General features: G+C 47.7%; 1 protein-coding gene and 1 non-coding gene across 2 annotated transcripts in view; one reads left to right on the forward strand and one right to left on the reverse strand.

Moving 5' to 3' along the window:
* Positions 1–18,406, reverse strand: part of CLPB (caseinolytic mitochondrial matrix peptidase chaperone subunit B) — a 140,217-nt gene extending 121,811 nt beyond the window's left edge. Inside the window, exons 1-2 of the mRNA XM_052652598.1 lie at positions 17,953–18,406; positions 13,664–13,715 (exon numbers count right to left, since the gene is read on the reverse strand). Of these exons, the coding sequence (XP_052508558.1) occupies positions 13,664–13,715; positions 17,953–18,355 (455 nt within the window). The 5' untranslated portion in view covers positions 18,356–18,406. The remainder of the gene's footprint in view (positions 1–13,663; positions 13,716–17,952) is intronic.
* TRNAW-CCA (transfer RNA tryptophan (anticodon CCA)) lies at positions 14,049–14,121 on the forward strand. Its single transcript has one exon. It is a non-coding gene; the product is annotated as a tRNA-Trp (tRNA).
* Positions 18,407–18,981: the final 575 nt, after the last annotated feature.

Genomic DNA, 18,981 nt, shown 5'->3' on the forward strand with positions numbered 1-18,981 from the left:
ACAGTGATGGCTGCATAATTTCATGACTATATTAAAAAGCCACCGCACTGTATCCTTTAAAAAGATGAATTTCATGATGTGTGAATTGTATCTCAAAAGGAAAAAGAATAAGTGAATGAGTAAATGTTTACTCAATCGGAGTAAGCTTATTACTCAGGAGACAGAGTATGCCTCATGCCTAGAGGAGCCCAACTGTGGGCTGGACGGGGCCCTTCAGAGAACCTGAAGAGGAGACAAGAACACTGGAGAGGAAGTGAGGCTGAAGACAACAGTGCCTTGGGCTCTGTCTGACCCATCAGGGGCTGTACCTGAGTCCCAGGTGGCCCTGGGAAGGACACTGTTCTGCCTGCTGGACTCTGACCCCTGGGGATCCCATGGGACTCCTCCAACTGTGTTAGCTTTACATTTGGTCCTGCCCACTATCTGCAAAGGCCAGTCAAATACACAGACTTCCCAGGAGGCCTGGGCGCTATCCCCACAAACAAAAGGGCATTGAGATGGAAGACTGAGTTCAGCCTCAGAGAGGGATTCTTATGCAGCCTTCCTGGGCCTCCCATCCACATGAATGGAGGATCCTGGAGACCAGTCAGTCTGCCCAGCTGCTGGACCCTGCTGGGGAGACTCTGGAGAATAAACAAGGTTTCATTCAACCAATCAACTGGCCAGACTCCATCTGTACTGTGTGCTTTCTGAGTGCCCAATCAGCCTTGCGTGAGTAGCTATGGTGGAGGCAGGAAGAGGTGCTGTCCACCTGGCTGGGACAGCATGGCCTGGGTGAGGAGACACACGCATGAAGCAACTGTGGAGAAAGACAAGGAGGTGAAGACTCAACATGATACCATCTGGCTCAGACTTTGAGGCTTTGGGAATTTTGATAAGAAAGATCATCATGGGCTAGAACAAGCAGTTAACGGCAATGAGAAAAGCATACACTTTGTATTCATGTGGGACTTGGTTTAAATCACAGCTCTAGTTCTTATGAGTTGCAGGGTATTAAACACTCAGTCATGTCTGACTCTTTGTGTCCCCCATGGACTGTAGCCCGTCAAGCTCCTCTCTCCATGGGATTCTTCGGGCAAGGATACTGGAGTAGTTTGCCATTCCCTTCTTCAGGGGATCATTCCGACCCCAGGGATCAAACCTGGGCCTTCTGCACTGCAGGCAGACTCTTTACCGTCTGAGCCACCAAGGAAGCCCAGGTGGAAAATGGTCACAGCACAATCTGTTTTGCAATACTGCAGCAAAAAATGAAGATACCACATATACCGTATCTGGTACTCTGCCTCACGCACACACAGAGTGGGCATCTAATAAACAGCAGCTATAACTACTAGGGAAGGTGAGCTTTCTGGAAGAGAAAGGGCTTGAAGGGGGCAATAAACTATGAATAGGATCTAAACAAAAGAACGTGGGTGGAGTTGGAAGCATTACAAAGACGAACAGGTAGGAAGAAGTAAGCTGCATGTTTAGGACCAGAGAAGCCAAGTCTGACTGGAATGGGGGTTCCTGGGATGGAGGGGAGTCAGGCTTGGCTGGCAGGAATGCAGGGATCTAGATTTGACATTCATCTTCAGGAACCTTGTACAGTCAGATTGAAATGGTTCTCCCTTGAGCTACAAAACATCTCCCTAAGCTTGGAAAAGTGCTGGGAGGAAACTGTGACCCAGGCAAGCTCCATTCTCCTTCAGGCCTCACAGCATCCTCATCTATAAATTGAAGTGCTAGGACACTTCCAAGGGGGGCGACTTTAGTAAATTACTCAAGCAATCCAAATTTCTGTTTTATCATCTGTGAAATGGGGCTATACTATTTTCATAGTTGTTAAGGATTTAGTAATTTAAGTCTCATGTAATGCCTATTTCAAAAAAGGCATTTAATAAACACCAGCCACTATTAGTAATAGTTATTAAAATATTACTATTTTACATATTTGAATATACATATACAAAGAATATATGTTAAAAATATACAAAATTATATTGTTAAAGTAATATGCTAGAAACATTAAATGAAACTCTGAATAAATGTGGGTTCTTAAAAAAAAGTGATAAAACTAAGGTGATACGTTGGGTGTTTTTTTGCTCCACCTTAATTCATTTACCTTCGGTTCATTAGTTCGGGTCTTTCTGAATGATCACACTTGTTTAATAAGATTGTAGAGGGTAAAAACTGAATATCCAGAAAATTCTATCCATTAACTTATTTTGCTAGTTCAGGGGGAAAAACCTGGTATAATTAACAACACTCAAAAACAACCCTTACTACGCACTGAGCACCTAGTAAGTTATTAGGCACAGCACTTGCTGGTTTTTCTCATTTAATTTTCTCACTGAATACACGCAGCAATGGTGTGAGGTAGCTCAATCACCATCCCACTCTGCAGATGAAGAATCTAAGGCTAAAATCTTAGGCTACTTTCCCAAGGCCATAGAGAGCTAACAAATGGCACAGCTGGGATCCAAACCCTGTCTTCTGAGACTCATGACTGGGAATCAAAGCTTGTTTCCTCAGACTCTGAATTCCTTTCTGCCAGGATTCCCACTAACGATATGAAAACCTCTCGGGCAGACCCACTGACAGAGGCACAAGACGAGAACCACTTTACTTGCCTTAGTAGGACTTTGGGCCTGGGACCCTTGTCCAAAGGGAGGAGAGGGGAGGAACCAAGATGCAGACGAGCTTAAGTTCAAAAGTAAGATTTTCTGAGACAGCAGCACTGTGAGGCAAACTGCTAAAGTGAATACAGTAAATCCATAACGTATCAGTTTGACTAATTTTAATATTCTTACATTTCTCTCTGCTCCTCAGTTTCTGGGAAAACTCCTTGGGAAAAAATCCAACTGGTTCCAGTCATGCTGGTAGGATTTGTGTCATGGCCATGACTGAGCCGGGGCTTTGGAGAAGCAGCACTTGGGCCATAACAATGGTGGAGGGGAGACTGAGCCAGACAGCTGCCCTTGCTGGGGGCCCTGAGGGACTGCAGTTTTGCAGCCTCACTGCCTCCGTGGCTAGATCAGTGCCCAAGCCTGCCACACAGCTGGTAGGCACTCAGATTGGTTCCCAATGTTTCTCAGCCATCAGAACTGATGTGCTTGCTAGCACATCAATCCCCTCCCACCCACCCCAACTCAGCTGCCGCTGCTGTACAATGGACAGCCTCCAACGCCATGCAAGGCCTGCCTCCTCTCCAGACTCCTGGCACCCCTACCCCACCCCAAACTGCAGTCCATCAGCCTTTTTCAGTCCTTCACACTTGCTGTTGTCCCTCCCGCCATGGGGCCTCTATAAACAAAAGTTCCTTCTGCCAGAAAGCTCTTCTTGTCCTTCTTCACCTAAGTTAACTCTTTCACTTCGTACTTGAGCTTCCTTTGGGAATTTTTTCCTGGCCAGAGGAAATCTCTCAGAGACACTTGAGATTCTCTATATCATTCCTTTGCAGCATTTGTAACAGCTGTAATTTCATATTTACATGATTAATGTCTGACTAAGCTTTAAGCTTCATGAGACAAGGTCTGTACATTTTTGGCCTATCACTGATCCATCAGGGCTTGGCATAGTGTCAACACACAGTAGGCGTTATTTGTTGAATAAATAAATGACTGAATTAAATCATCATTTTAATTTTCTTTTTCCCTAAGGGGATGTCAATTCTTTTGTTTACAAGTTTATTATGACTGTAAATAACTACTAACATTTGCCTAACTCCTACCATTTACAAAACACTTTACAACTACTCAATAAATATTTGTTAACTATTTACGTGAACAGTGATAAACAACACAGCAATGGTCTGCCACCTCCAAAACTCACAGTAGCATGTGTGTGTGTGTGAAAAAGAGAGAGCGAGAGAGAGAGAAGGGAACAGATGACCCATCCCAAAAGAGGGTGATAAGTGCTATCACAGAGGAAGTATAAAAGTACTTGGAGGGCTAGGGACGGCTTCCTGGAAGATGTGACACTGATGACCCAGAGGATGAAAAATCCTCTAGACCACGGGAGTTCACCCTCCTGGAATTTTCATGAGTTTCTGGGAGGGGGGCCTGGCAAGTATCTTACAGTCGCGGTTACTGAGGAAGTTAAGGGACTACTAGCTCAAGACCACACAGCCAAGAAGCAGTAAGGGCCAGCACTAGAGGCTCAACCGCAGGGCTGGGCTTCCCTTCAGGGGCATCCCTCCTTGCTGCAAGCCACTGCAGTAGGCCCTGGCTGTTCTCTGCTTCTGGGCTTGGCCAACCACCTGATCCTGTGGGGCTTCTCAGCAGCTGACTGGCTGTTTCCACAACTCACCTACTCATAAAGTTTTGAAAAAGCTGCTAACCTAATCTTCCCCAGTAGTTTTCTATCACCAAGGAGCAAGCAAACAGAGATTCTGTAAGCTCACACCTCAGAAAACATGCCAGACCCTGGACCACTCTGCAAAGCTGCTGGGCTGGTAAAGGCCCACTTGAGTAAGCCCTGGAGTTACAGTGCATGATCTGGACCCTCTCCAAAGGGCTCAGTTTTCTCTGTAGAGTTTAACACTGAGAACTATATTTCAAAGTTCTCAGGGGGAACCCCATTAACAAGATGTGGAAATGAAGATTCAAAAAGCGAAGGTCTGTGACTTATTAAAGGCTTCTCTGGTGGCTCAAATGGTAAAAAATCTGACTGCAGTGTATGACAACTGGGTTCAGTCCCTGGATCGGGAAGATCTCCTGGAGAAGGGAATGGCTACCCACTCCAGGATTCTTGCCTGGAGAACTCCATGGACACAGGAGCCTGGTGGGCTATAGTCCACGGGGTCACAAAGAGTCAGACATGACTGAGCGACTAACACTTTGCTTTTTTCATGATCTGTTAAGAGTCCCAAAGACAGTAACTGTGACAGAAGTGGAACTTAGGTCTTCTAATTCTAAAATCCTTGTACTTTTTTTGCAGCATTATGCTGCCTTCCAACATCCCAGCATTTAAAAAGAAACCTGTGTAGGTTACACCCTAGCATTCAAGAAACACTCATAAGCTTCAAATTACAAGAGTGATGCCAGTGAGGCCTTGACCTTCGGTCTAGAATAAAGCTTTTGTTTCAACCTACTGCAAGCCACAAGAACATTTACATATTTACTGGTTAAGAGAGTTGGATGTTTTGGTTGCTCTCATGCCATCATTAATATTTTCCCATCCAGCCAAAGTGATACAACAATCGATAAACAGCCTCTCAGAGGCCCCGAGACAGCCGAATGTATTTACCAGCCAGGGTTTTTGTTAATTAGATAAAATCCTAGGATCAATGTGCAGAACATTTACCTATATTGAAGCTAAGCACATTCTGGACACCTTAATCCTGGCACAATGACAGCAAGTGCCTCAAGCCCCAAGCTGGGGCATGTGGGGACAAGAACCAAACCAAGCCATCAATGCAAAGCTAGAATAAATGTGTTTGGCCTCCAACAAAACCCAACCCTTTCTTCTTTCCTGTGTTGCAAATCAAATCAGACTTTTTTCCAAAGGTATCTAGTAAACAAGTTTTAGCTGGTATGAAGTACTTTAATGCCTAAAACCATGAAACCAGAAATCAAAACAAGATGTCAAAACAATCTCTAGACTGATCTTTGAGGCAGCATGGCATGTACGGCAGAAAGAGTCAGAAAGATCCATTCAACCGTCTGCTTGACATCTCCACTTGAATTTCTCACTGAAATGTTAAATTCAACATGTTCAAAACTGAACTCAATCTTTTCCTCCCAACCCAGTCCTCCTCCCCCAGCATCTCCACCGCTGATCAAGCCAGAAAACAGAAATTCATTCTTAACACCTTCTTCTCCCTAATCAACCATATGCAAATTCATTCATTCAAGATTCACCTGAGTACCTCCTACGTACCAGGCACTGATGCCGTTCTAAACATCATCAAGTCCTGTCTAACTTACCTCCTCCATCTCTGCTACTGACACCTTACCCCAAGTCACCACCTGCCACCATCCTTTCTGGTCTGGACTACTCCAGTCACTATCAATGGGTTTTCCTGCATCCACCGCAGCTCCCTATCAATCTGTTCTCCATGGAGCAGCCAGAGTGATCTTTTAATATTACAGACCTAGATCATGTCACCAAGTCCCTCTCTCTCTTTCTGTCACATACACACACCTCAAAATTCTTCAATGGCTGCCCACTGTTCTTAGTAAAAACCATTAACATGGCCAACAGATCCAGTGTGATATGGTCCTTGCTTAACTCCCCAACCTTATGTCATGCCCTCTCCCACTTACGGTCCAGTCATTCTGGACTTTCCTCAATTCCTTTGCATCTTTTCTTGATTCAGGGCCTACTGTCCTTTTTACTCCATATTCTTCTAGCTTCTCTTCATCCTTCAGAGTTCACTTTAACTTCACACACATGCTTTAGTTTACTGATAACATACCCCCACCCTCCACCCCTCTCATACTCAAGATTAGACTTCCAAGTGTCTTGTGCTTCACTTTTTAGCAAAGTTTTACTGAGATATAATTCACATACCATAAAATCCATCTATTAAAAGTGCACAACTTGTTTTTAGTAGCTTCAGAGTTCTGTGATCTTGACTACCAACCCCAGAACATTTTCATTAGTCCCCCCCAAAAAACTCGACCCATTAGCAGTCATTCCCTATTCCCTCCCAACCCCAGCCTCTCCAGTCCTTGGCAATCACCAATCTACTTTCTGTCTCTATAGATTTGTCTATTTTGCACATTTTATATAAACTGAATCATATAATATGTGGTCTCATGTCTGGCTTCTTTCACTTAGCATAATGACTTCAAGGTTCTTTAACGTAGCACACACACAGTATTCATTATTGATAAATAATATTCCACTGTATGCCTATGCTGCTAAGTCACTTCAGTCGTGTCCGACTCTGTGCGACCCCATAGACAGCAGCCCACCAGGCTCCCCCATCCCTGGGATTCTTCAGGCAAGAACACTGGAGTGGGTTGCCATTTCCTTCTCCAATGCATGAAAGTGAAAAGTGAAAGTGAAGTCACTCAGTCGTGTCCAACCCTCAGCGACCCCGTGGACTGCAGCCTTCCAGGCTCCTCCGTCCATGGGATTTTCCAGGCAAGAGTACTGGAGTGGGGTGCCATTGCCTTCTCCATATCGTACTTTTTATTTACCCACTGATCAGTTAATGGACTTTGGGGTTGCTTCCCTCTTTAGGCTATTATGAATAATGGGGCTATTAACATTCTTGTACCAAGTACATTCATATACGTTTTCATTTTTCTGGAGTACACACCTAGGAGTAGACTTGCTGGGTCATATGCTTAATATTTTGAAGAACTGCCAATTGCTTTCCAAAGCAATTACACCATTTCACATCCCCACCAGCAATATTTAAGGGTTCCAACTTTTCCACGTCCTTACCAACACTTGCTATTATCTGTCTTTCTGATTACAGTCATCCTAATGTGTGAGAAGTGGTATCTCATTGTGGCTTTGATCAGTATTAAATATCCCCAGAGAAGGGAATAGTTGGCCACTCCAGTATTCGTGTCTGGAGAATCCCATGGACAGAAGAGCTTGGTGGGCTACAGCACATGGGGTCTCAAAGAGCCAGATATGATGGAATGCCTAAGCATAAGCACCCTAATACTAACGATGTTGAGCATCTTTTCACGTGCTTATTGGTCAATTTGAATATCTTCTTTGAAGAAACATCTATTTGGATCCTTTGTTCACTTTTAAGGTGGGCTATCTTTTTTTTATTGTTGAGTTTGCGTATCCTAATACAAATCTCTTACTAATTTGCAAATATTTTCTTCCTTTCTGTGGGAGAAACTTTTCACCTTCCTGAAAGTGTTCTTTGGACACAAACATTTTTACTTCTGAAGTCCAATTTATCTCATTTTCTCTCTGATTTCCTGTGCTTTTGGTGCCATATCTAAGAAGGCTTGCCTAGCCCACAGTCACAAAGATTTACTACTATGTTTTCGTCTAAGAGTTTTATAGTTTTAACTCTTACATTTAAATCTATGATCCATTTTAAGTTAATTTTTGTATACAGATGAGGTAGGGCTACAGTTGTATTTTTTTTACATGGAGATATCCAGTTGTCCCAGCACCATTTGTTGAAAGGGAAAATTGTACTTCATTTTAAAGTACGTAACTATGACTGCATAGTCACCTGGCTCCCAGTTAGACTGTAAGTACCAGGAGGGCAGGAACCGTGCCCATCCTGGTCACCACTGTATTTCCAGCACTCAATCCAATACCTATCTCCTAATAAGCACTCAGATATTTTGGCTGAACGTAATACATTTATTATTAACAATAAACACTAACAACTCTATTATGAATTATAGGTTTTATCATTTCCACATTACTTAGGCTTACAGAAGTTAGGCAATCTATGCCTTGTTCTGCTGGTTCTCAATTTTTGACTTAAGAGTTCCCTCCTCACCTGAGAGGCGGGTTAGTGAGCTCCTCAGAGCAAGGACTGCTTCTCCTTCCTCATTTTGTTGCCACTAACACAAATTCAGCTCAGGACTTGGCAGAAGAGACAGGCTGGACAGATGAGTGACTGACGGACAAATGGACAATGCTCTGCATAACCGGGTCCCTACTTATCTCCAGTCTCTCCTGGCCTCAGACTCTGATCCAGCAACACCAAACAGGGTAACAGTATACAGCTTCCCCTCCTCACCACACACTTAGGCTGTTTCTCACCTCAGCCTCAGTACTATCACTTACACTGTTCCTTTTGCCTAGAATGCCTTTGCCGTCTATTTGCTAAACACTCCTAATATTTTAAGACTCTGATCAGGCGTCATTTCCTCTGGGACATTTTCTCCGGTCCGCCCGGTAGATGAGGGCCATGTGCTGGGCTCCTGTCTCAGCACTACGAGCGGAGACAGCCTAAGGACCTGCACAGTGACTGGAGAACACAGTGTCTGTCCATGAATTCTCCAGGCAAGATCACTGGAGTGGGTAGCCACTCCCTTCTCCAGGGGATCTTCCCGACCAGGAATTGAACCTGGGTCTCCTGCACTGCAGGTGGACTCTTCATCGTCAGAGCCACCAGGAAGCCCTCCTGTCTCAGCACAGATCATGCTGCGTCACCAGTCTTCCCCTGACTCCTTAATTGAGGGCAGGAAGCGTGTCTGGTCAGTTGTCCCCGATGCCAAGTAAACCACCCAGCATGTGGCAGGTGCTCAGTAAGCTTTCATCAAACGAACAAATGAATCCTGGAGAGAAAGGGCAGGCAGTCTGAAGTTCAAGACTGATACCACCATACTTCCTTCGTTTAAAAAATGCTTGTGCTGATGGAAACAACTGAGTTGAGCACTCAGCAGAGGCCTAGCTCCCTGCTGGGAGAAGGGGAGTGGGTAGGGGTATAGTCTTTCACCCAGACTCGTTCGAAAAGAAATGTGATCTCCACGGCGAGAACAGGAGGCCTCACTACTCCCAGCCCCGACAGCTCCTCACTCAGCTCTGTCCGATCCTGGACAGATGTGCCTTCAGACTGCCCTGGGCCCTAGGTTTCGGCTGAGTAGGTTCCTGAGTCCAGAAGCCAGGCGTGGGGTGGGCTGAGCCCAGGAGCAGGGCCACCTGCTCACGCTGCCGACAGGTGGGATGGGGCCTCAGGACCGGGCTCCCACTCCTGAAGAGCCACAGCTGGACCTGCAAACAACGTTTAAGTGCCTTGGGGGAAGAAGGAAACAGCTGCCACACAAAGAGAAAGGAGAGGAGGATGGGAAGGAAAAGAGATCCAGTCTCCTTCTGATATAGCCAGCTGGAGTTTGAAAATTAAGACTCTGGACTGCCTGCTTCCGGTTTGCTGGCAAGTCAGTAAAAAGTAGCTTTCCCCAACTTTCACTGGACTGGAAAAGAGAATAAGACATGTGTGGAACCAGACCTTGTCCCTGTCATGGGGAGGCAAACAATCCAGTGTTTAAGGTGAAGGCCAGTCTAAAGCTCCTTAATATAAAGAACATGGTGAGTGCCAGAAGCTTCCCTGTGCCTTTAGCCAGGCAGGCCCACACCACGAATCGTTAGCCAGCTCCACGTAAAACAGGTAACAGTTCAGAGCTGTTGGTTTGATCATCTCACGCTGCCTGAGGATTCCTCATCTGTTCCTGATTTGGGCAGTGTGTGAACCACGCTGGTTTTCCTGTTCATGGGCTGAGTGCCTCTTCAGTCCTGATGTTCAGCCCAGCTTCTCCCACCTGACCTAAAACTTCTCTTCTAGTAAAGCAGTCTTCTCCTGCACGTCTGGCACGACTCTTCCTAGATGACCTGACCACCAACCCCACCCCCTCCTGTCCCCACCCCAGGCCAGCAGAAGGTGCAGGGCAATGGGCAGATCACACTCAGCTGGGAGGAGTCTGAAGTACTTGAGTGGAGGCTGGGAGGCTTTAAAGCAAAGGTGTAAGGAACACAGTGTACACACAGTGGTCTGTGTGGAAGTCCCACACCTAGACCCCAGAAACTGCAGATTCCAGAGTATCCTTCAAGAAGATGATGAAACTCCCCACCTCCAAACAGAAGAGCTTTGAATTGCTTCCCTTCACTATCAAGAGCTCTCCCAAGGCTCTGGGAAGGTAGGGGGTTATCAAGGCAGAGGCACACACAGCCCAGAACCCAGAGAGGGACAGGAGAAAAGGAGGGGAGAGACAGCATTACTCCAGGTCTGAGTTTTATTCCAAATACTGATTTGACCACACAGATCATATACATGGTGACCCAACTGTGTATAAACTATGAGTAAATATTTTTAAAAATTGAGAATGGAATTCTATCCTGGTATTAGCAGCTCTGTTGGGCAGAGCTAAAGGCCAGGACACAGATAGGAAGAAATTAACGGTAGTGTTAAGCACCTGTGCAGAGTCTAGAGTGTAAAAAGGCTAAATAATCAAGGACATGTGATAGGAATTTAAGGAAGTTTCCTTCAAGCAAGAGTGGTCAGCTTCCCCCAACTCCTTCTTGTAGGTCCAGCTCTCTGAGCAGGAAGAGCTGTGATTGGCAGGTCACATGTTTGTTTCCTTGAGACCACATGATGAAGGTGAGGGGAGACCGTCAGTTCTGAGGGGCCGGGTCTGTGCCTTGCTCATCTCTGCCTCCCTCACAAGGGGTGAAGGGAGATTCTGATTGAGTCTTCATGATTGACAGAGACAGGACAAGAGGAGGCAGGAGAAAAGCAGTTTAGAGACTGGGGACATACAGGGAAATCCTTGCAGACACTAGCCACATAAGCAAGAACAAATGTTCTGAACCACACACATACCATAAATTCAATCACTTTCTGTAATTTGGGGGTGGGAGGCTTAATTGTTAAGAAAAATGTGTATTTGAAAGAGCTAAATCAATCAGCCCTTGGGGGTTAAGTGAAACAGAAAAGGAATACGTCAAGGCTGTATATTGCCCCCCTGCTTATTTAATTTCTATGCAGAGTACATCATGCAAAATGCTGGGCTGGATGAAGCACAAGCTGGAATCAAGATTGCGGGAAGAAATATCAATAACCTCAGACATGCAGATGACACCACCCTTATGGCAGAAAGCGAAGAGGAACTAAAGAGCTGCTTGATGAAGGTGAAAGAGGAGAGTGAAAAAGTTGCCTTAAAATTCAACATTCAAAAAATGAAGATCATGGCATCCGGTCCCCACTTCAAACAGATAGGGAAACAATGGAAACAGTGATGGACTTTATTTTCTTGGGCTCCAAAATCCCGTCGGCTGGTGACCACAGCCATGAAATTAAAAGACGCTTGCTCCTTGGAAGAAAGGCTATGACAAATCTAGACAGCGTACAGAGACATTACTTTGTTGACAAAGGTGCGTACAGTCAAAGGTATGGTCCTTCCAGTGGTCATGTACAGATGTGAGAGTTGGACCATAAAGAAGGCTGAGCACCGAAGAATTGATGCTTTTAAACTGCAGTGTGGGAGAAGACTCTTGAGAGTCCCTTAGACTGCAAGGAGATCAAACCAATCAATCCTAAAGGAAATCAATCCTGAATATTCATTGGAAGGACTGATGCTGAAGCTGAAGCTCCAATACTTTGGCCACCTGATGAGAAGAGCTGACTCACTGGAAAAGACCCTGAGGCTGAGAAAGACTGAAAGCAGGAAGAGAAGGGGACAACAGAGGATGAGATGGTTGGATGGCATCACCAACTCAATGGACATGAGTTTGAGTAAGCTCCGGGAGATACTGAACGACAGGAAACCTGGTGCGCTGCAGTCCATGGGTTCGCAAAGAGTCAGACATGACTGTGACTGAACAAAACTCAGCCTCCCCTGGTGAGGAACAGGTGCTTTCACAGCCCTGCTGCTCTGCACACGCATGGCCTGTCCTGGCTTGCCAGAGGAAAGCAGCAGCCTGGCAGCAGTCACCTAGCAGTCATCAACAGGTGACTAAAGGGTCAGCAAAGGCCTTAAATGACGGGCACAACCAGTTGCCACCCCGTCATGCCACCATACTGCAGCAGAAGGAAGCGAGGCTCATCTGTTTCTGAGGGAATGAATATGCCATACACTGCCTGCAGTTATGAATGGCTCTTATAACAGCAAGCTGACATCTGTGCTTGGTTTTTAAGATGCATCATCGCATGTTTATTAAACTACTGCTCCATCATATTTATTTGGCTACGAAACAACTCCCAGCCTATACTTCCAAAAGTGGTTTGTTAAAAACTAAGCCTTGAACATTAATACTCAAAAGCACCCTCGAGAGTCAATAATAATATGGCAGATAAAATGAAAGGGAATCAAAGCAGTAAGTCTTGATGGGGGCTGTGGCTGCCTTTCAACACTTTCTTTCACGTTCAGGCAGCTGGAGTGGGGAGGAGCACCATGGGTGCGCGGTGCTGGGTGCGCTGATAGCCACTTCCATCACCTAATTTCCTGTCCAAAATGTGGACATGGCGGCAGGGAAGGGAGGGTGTCCCACGGCCACCTAATCTATACAAAAGGCAGTGAAAAAAAAGAAAAAAAGGCCAAAGTTCGGCCGGATGCTGGGCACCAAGTTTCACCAAGGATGAAGCCTCTGCCCCTAACAGCCCCACACTGATGCCCCATGTCAGAGCATCCATCCAGGACAGACTCTACTCTGCCCTGGCAGCTGGCTGAGGCCTGGGTCAAGTCCTGTCCCTGCGCGGGAACTAGCCTCCGATCAAACTGGCCAGTGGTCGCTGGGGGAACAGATGAGCTAGGGAAGCTGGAGAAATGCAGTCGGCCCCCAGGCAGGCACCCAGCCCTGCAGGCAGGTGGCTCTGGCAGAAAGACCTCTTCCAGCTCCCTCCCAAACCATCAAGTGTCTCCACTGTGCCCACCTGCACTCCATCCAGTCAATAAGCAACTACCCGTGGCCAACCCCACAGAGAAACAAGAACAAAGTGGAAGATTCACCGAGGAACCCACAAGATGTAGGAGGGATCCCAAACCATGCCCTGAGAAGAACAGAGCAACTGAGGGATCGCGGCTGTTTGGGGCCAGAAAAAGTGACACAGGAGCGGACTCTCTACCTTAAGATATCCAAGGGTTGGCCTGGACCAAAGGAGCTCAAGTGACTCACTGACTACACGAAGTCACAGGGTTTGGTTCCCAGCTCAGCGTGAGGATTTCCTCCAAGGCAGTCACCACCAGAGCAAGGGCCCCACCCCACTCAGGCCTCCTGCATGGGAGGGCAAGGCCTGTGGTTCGATACTCACCTTCTGACTTCTTGGACATTGTTGGCTCGAGCAGCTTCCATCAGGGCTGCATCTGAAGAGAGAGAGGGCACCAATCAGACTCCTGGCCAACCCTCAGAGCTTCCTGGAGGGCCCAGAAAGACAGTGGAAGTGAAGGCACTTCAGATACATGGGCTTTAACAAGTAAAAAGATGCCAAGATATACAAAGAGAAAGCTAGTCCTCCCCTGCCCACGTGAAAGCCTCTGTTAACAACTTGTTTTCCACATCTTTCTATCAGAGACCAGATTCAGAACTCTCATCACACAGGTGATCCAAGGAATGTGTTAGTACCACGTGTGGCCTACAGTAAACACTCAATGTGTGAATGCCTTCGCCCTTTATTAGCTATAAAGCTCTACAGGGCTTCCCTGGTGGCTCAGAGGTTAAAGCGTCCGCCTCCAGTGCGGGAGACCCGGGTTCGATCCCTGGGTCAGGAAGATCCCCTGGAGAAGGAAATGGTAACCCACTCCAGTATTGTTGCCTGGAGAATCCCATGGACGGAGGAGCCTGGTGGGCTGCAGTCCACGGGGTCACAAAGAGTCGGACACGACTGAGTGACTTTACTCTGGAGGTTTATGTAACTATCACATTATTAATCATCCCCCTACCTTGCCCCACTTTCTCTTCCAACTTCAGTCTCCCAGCCTAGTTTTGAATCTTGATGTTATGGGTCACAAACCTAGGAGGACAGAATAGGGAGGAGCAGGCAGGGGTGTGGACCCCTCCGAGAGTGGAGAGAGCCTTGACCAGGAGCCAGGCTTCACCACAGCCTGTCCACTGTTCACCCTGTGCTGTGGCGGCCTTTTCCCCCTCAACGCCAGCTTCCCCGACTATAAAGCAGGGGCACTAATCCCTGCCCTGACAGCCTTACAAGGATGCTAAAGAAATAACGGTTGAAAAGCCTGCAAACATCCCAGTGCCAAACCCAACGAAGGGAGAGCCAAAGTAGAGGATTCCAATCCATCCCTTAGGAATCGCCAGGCCTAGGAGAAAGGCAATAGCAAGCTTGGCCTGGCCCGCAGCGTGCGGGCTGCTGGCACCACCTTGTGGCCATGAGGAAAAGCTGTCAACAGCAGAGGCACGTTCTCTCTCCCAGGCGGCTGCAACTCTGAGCTCAGCTGCTCCTGAGCTCCCACTGATGGGCACCAGACAGACTCAGGCCCAGCCCTGTCTCAGGGAGCTCTCAGTCCAGCCAAGAGAGTCACCAAGTGAAACAGAGAGGCGGCACTGGGCAGGGTGGAAGAGCAGACCTGGGTCTGGTCTTAACTCTGCCACTTACTTGCTGTATGACCTGGCTCACTCACCTAACCTCCTGTGTACAATATCCACCTTATCAGACATATGCAAACCAGTCCTGTGGTTCAGACCGATGCATAGGCCTACAGGTCGCCTCCTGGCCTAGACTCCAGGGCCAGGTCTTCCTCAGTTCCCCAGCTGGGGCAGCCCCCAGCTGGAAGGGGAACAAGCCTTCCTCAGATACTGCTGTATTCTCTCTCCCCTCACTCTTTTAAAAAGAAGTACCTTCTGCAAGGTCCCAGAGGGAATGAGGAATGGGCTGAGATTAGAACCGGGGTCCCCTGGCTCCTAAAGGGCAGAACTGATTATGCTGCACTGAGGGCCTTGGCTCACAACTCTCAAGTCAGGAGACAAGGGAACTGGCAAGTCAGAAGCGTTGGGACCGGTCATGGTTTGGTAAACGTCATATACTTTGGTAAAAAGACCCCAGTGTCTTATGCTGGGGTTCACATGCCACAGAGTCCAATCTGGAGCCCCCCAAAAGCTCTGAGGCAAGACCTTGCACACCTTCTCCCCATCTGTCTAAACCTGCTGGACTTGGGACATTCCCTGCTCATCAATTTTCCATGGCTTTCCATCACCTATAGGAGAATTTCAGACCCTCCAAACCCTCGCGCCTGATACCCAGACCCTACTCCCTCTGCTCTCACCTCATTTGAAAGACCTCCTCTCCTCCAACCAGGCTGGACAAACTGCTAGCCTCTATATGTACTATTCCGACCTGCGCTTTGTTCCTGGAAACATTTGCATAGAATACAAACCATTTTGAGGAACATTTACTAAGTGCCTACACTAAACACCAGGGACTATGCTGGACAATGCAAAAGTACTCAGGAAAGGAACTGGCATCAACCTGAAAATATCGAGACGCACCCCTTGCTCTCAAGGAGCTCACAGTATCACTCTCCTTTTCATCTCTTGCCTTATCCTTCACAACTCAAATTCAAATTCCCCATCCTCAAGGAAGATCTCCAATCATTCAGGAAGGCTTTCCTGACCATGCTGGCCTTCTGATCCCCCAAAACACACTGTTAGATGACTCACCAGATGCACAGGTCTAATGGCCCACATCGTCCCCTTAGCTGGCATTGTGTTAAGTCACGAGTTCCACATCAAGCTTTAAAGAAGGCGCACAGAGGGTATTCATACCTCTGTGGGTGTGGAAGTAATAGAATCATAGTGTGCCTAAGCTAGAAGAACCCTTAGGAGCTCTGTTTGCTGCTAAGTCACTTCAGTCATGTCCGACTCTGTGCAACCCCATAGATGGCAGCCCACCAGGCTCCCCCGTCCCTGAGATTCTCCAAGCAAGAATACTGGAGTGGGTTGCCATTTCCTTCTCCAATGCATGAAAGTGAAAAGTAAAGTGAAGTCGCTCAGTCGTGTCCGACTCTTAGCGACCCCATGGACTGCAGCCCGCCAGGCTCCTCCATCCAAGGGATTTTCCAGGCAAGAGTACTGGAGTGGGTTGCCTTTGCCTTCCCCGTGGAGCTCTGTTTCAACACCCTCATTTTATAGATGAGGAAACAGGACCATGAGAAAGGGCAAAAGTCCAAAGTCTTGTGGGAATTAAAGGTAGAACAAAACAAGACCTCAGGTGACCTTACTCCCCGCCAAGGCTCTTCCTATACAGCTGGCCACATCCTGCTGAATAAACAAATGAATGTCAAGGGCATCCCTCCTCTTGGTCCAAAGTCTCAGAGCTTGGGATGCATGGAATCTTGAAACACCATGCCTCACTCTTCTCTTCGAGGAAGAGCTGAGAACCTGAGTAGCTGGTCTCACGTAGGCTAGAAGTCTAGCTCCCTGCCTGCTATCCCAGTCCCTGCTCGACTCCATGCACCCAAGGGTGATGCCAACCTGGGTCAGCCAGCCCCCGTGGTTGCTCTGGTTCTCTAGGAAGCCACCTCCCTGTATTCCTTGTCCTGCCAACTTCCCCACAGAGCAAGATCACCTCATGCCTGAGACCAGGCACAGCAGAACCCTAGGAGTCTCCCTGATGAACTTCACTGAACCCACACTGCTGAACTTCAAAAGGAATCAGAATAACAGCACTGTAAGAGTACGGAGAAATCACCCTTCACCTGTGGGGAAACAATCTAGAGAGGAGCAAGCAGAGCCAAAGTTGGCACTGAAACCAAGTCTCTTCCCTTCTTAGGCCATGGACCCCAAGGACTGTAGCGTACCAGGGTCTTCTGTCCATGGAATTTTTCAGGCAAGAATACAGAAGCTGGTTGCCATTCTCTACTCCAGTGGATCCTCCCAGACCAAGGATCAAACCCACGTCTCTTGTGTCTCCTGCATTAGCAGGTGGATTCTTTACCACTGCACCACATGGGAAGCCAAACAGGTTTCCTGGAGACCTCTTAAAAAGGAACTGAACCAGATGGAATGGTAGAAAAATAGGCCACATGCTAATTTCAGATGTTTAGTCCAACGCTCCCATTGTACAGATGGATAAGGTGATACTCCAAGAAGGAAGGCTGACCTTTAATAACTGTATTATTATAATACAATAATTATTATTATGGGCTTCCTACATGGCGCCAGTGGTAAAGAACCCACCTGCCAATGCAGGAGACATACAAGATGCAGGTTTCATCCCTGGGTAGGGAAGATCCCCTAGAGGAGGGCATGGCAACCCGCTCCAGTAGTCTTGCCTAGAGAATCCCATGGACAGAGGAGCCTGTCAGGCTACTGTCCACAGGGTCCCAAAGAGTCGGACACGACTGAAGCAATTAGGCATGCATGCAATTATTTTTCTAATACAGTAACAGTTGCATAATTTGAGAAATTACACAACTCAGAGGCACTGAACTCCTCAGCCTGCTCTATGACCAAATTATGTCTGGGTCCTACCAGGACTGAAGCTCTAGTGGTCTAAATCTATAAGCAACTCCCACCCTCCAACCTCATGGACTCAGGACCCACCTCCCGCCTCTCACTTGCACATAACCAGACTGTCCCAATAATCACCCTTGCTGGACGGGCTCTTGCTGTAACAATGAACCACCAGCGCCGTGGCCAGGGCCCACACGCCCAAGCCGGCTCTGCTGAGGACTCCATTCCAGCTGTCCTGCCCAGGCAGTGTATCTTCGGGGCTAGGAAGATGTCCCCACGTGGCAGCTGCAAGGTAGGGGGTCTCGGTACGTCCTCTCTGGCGCCCTCCAGTGGCTGCCCCTCCTCCGGTGAGTAGGGCCGGCGACGTTCCATGGCGCCCCCCGACGGCCGCCCTCAGCCACTGAGGCTCCCCGCGGCCCCCGGTGGTCACACTCTGGCCGGTGGCACTTTCGTGGCTCCGGAGCGATGGGGACCTAAGCAGCTGGAGAAGGAGCCGCGGCGCCGGCGCTGTTCTCTTCGACACCAGGGACCCCAGCATCGTGACAGCTGCTTCGATAACCCTCTGGTGCCGGCCCCTGTGCTGACCACTTCCAACATGGCTGCCGCGGCGCATTCGAAGACGCCGCGGAGTGGAATTACGCACTACCTCACGGGAGTGGTAGTCCCTAACTCTAGATCTTGACGTAGCGCGGGGGAGAAATAAACTACACTTCCCAGAAGGCTGTGGAACTTGCGTCATAATGACTGCAGACTTACAGGATCCTGGGGCGTATTGGGAAATGGAGTTTGGACATGGGGGCGTGGCAAGAAGGGAAACACCTAGCAGGGGCCAGGCCATTAGAGTTAAGGTTGGAATCCCAGAGTCTTCTTCCAAGTTTAGCTAAAACACGCGATGCAATTTCTGAGTATTGTAAATTAAACGGGACTCTTCAGCAACTTGTGCTTCTTTTAGCCTGTATCTCTTTTTAGCCTGGGACTGCTTTTCACAAAGATAGCTAGGGTAATGATGCACCTGAAATAGGAATTCCTTTTCTTTTCTCTCTTTTTGTTTTTTCTACGCAGACATTCTTTCTGTTAAAAAGTTGATGCCTAATCTTGCTTTCCTACTTACCCTATATTTAAGGTGCTTTCATATGTTCTATCTGTCTCATCCTTGTGGCAGCC

Source organism: Budorcas taxicolor, chromosome 15, assembly GCF_023091745.1.
Source record: "Budorcas taxicolor isolate Tak-1 chromosome 15, Takin1.1, whole genome shotgun sequence".
Taxonomy (NCBI): Eukaryota; Metazoa; Chordata; class Mammalia; order Artiodactyla; family Bovidae; genus Budorcas; species Budorcas taxicolor.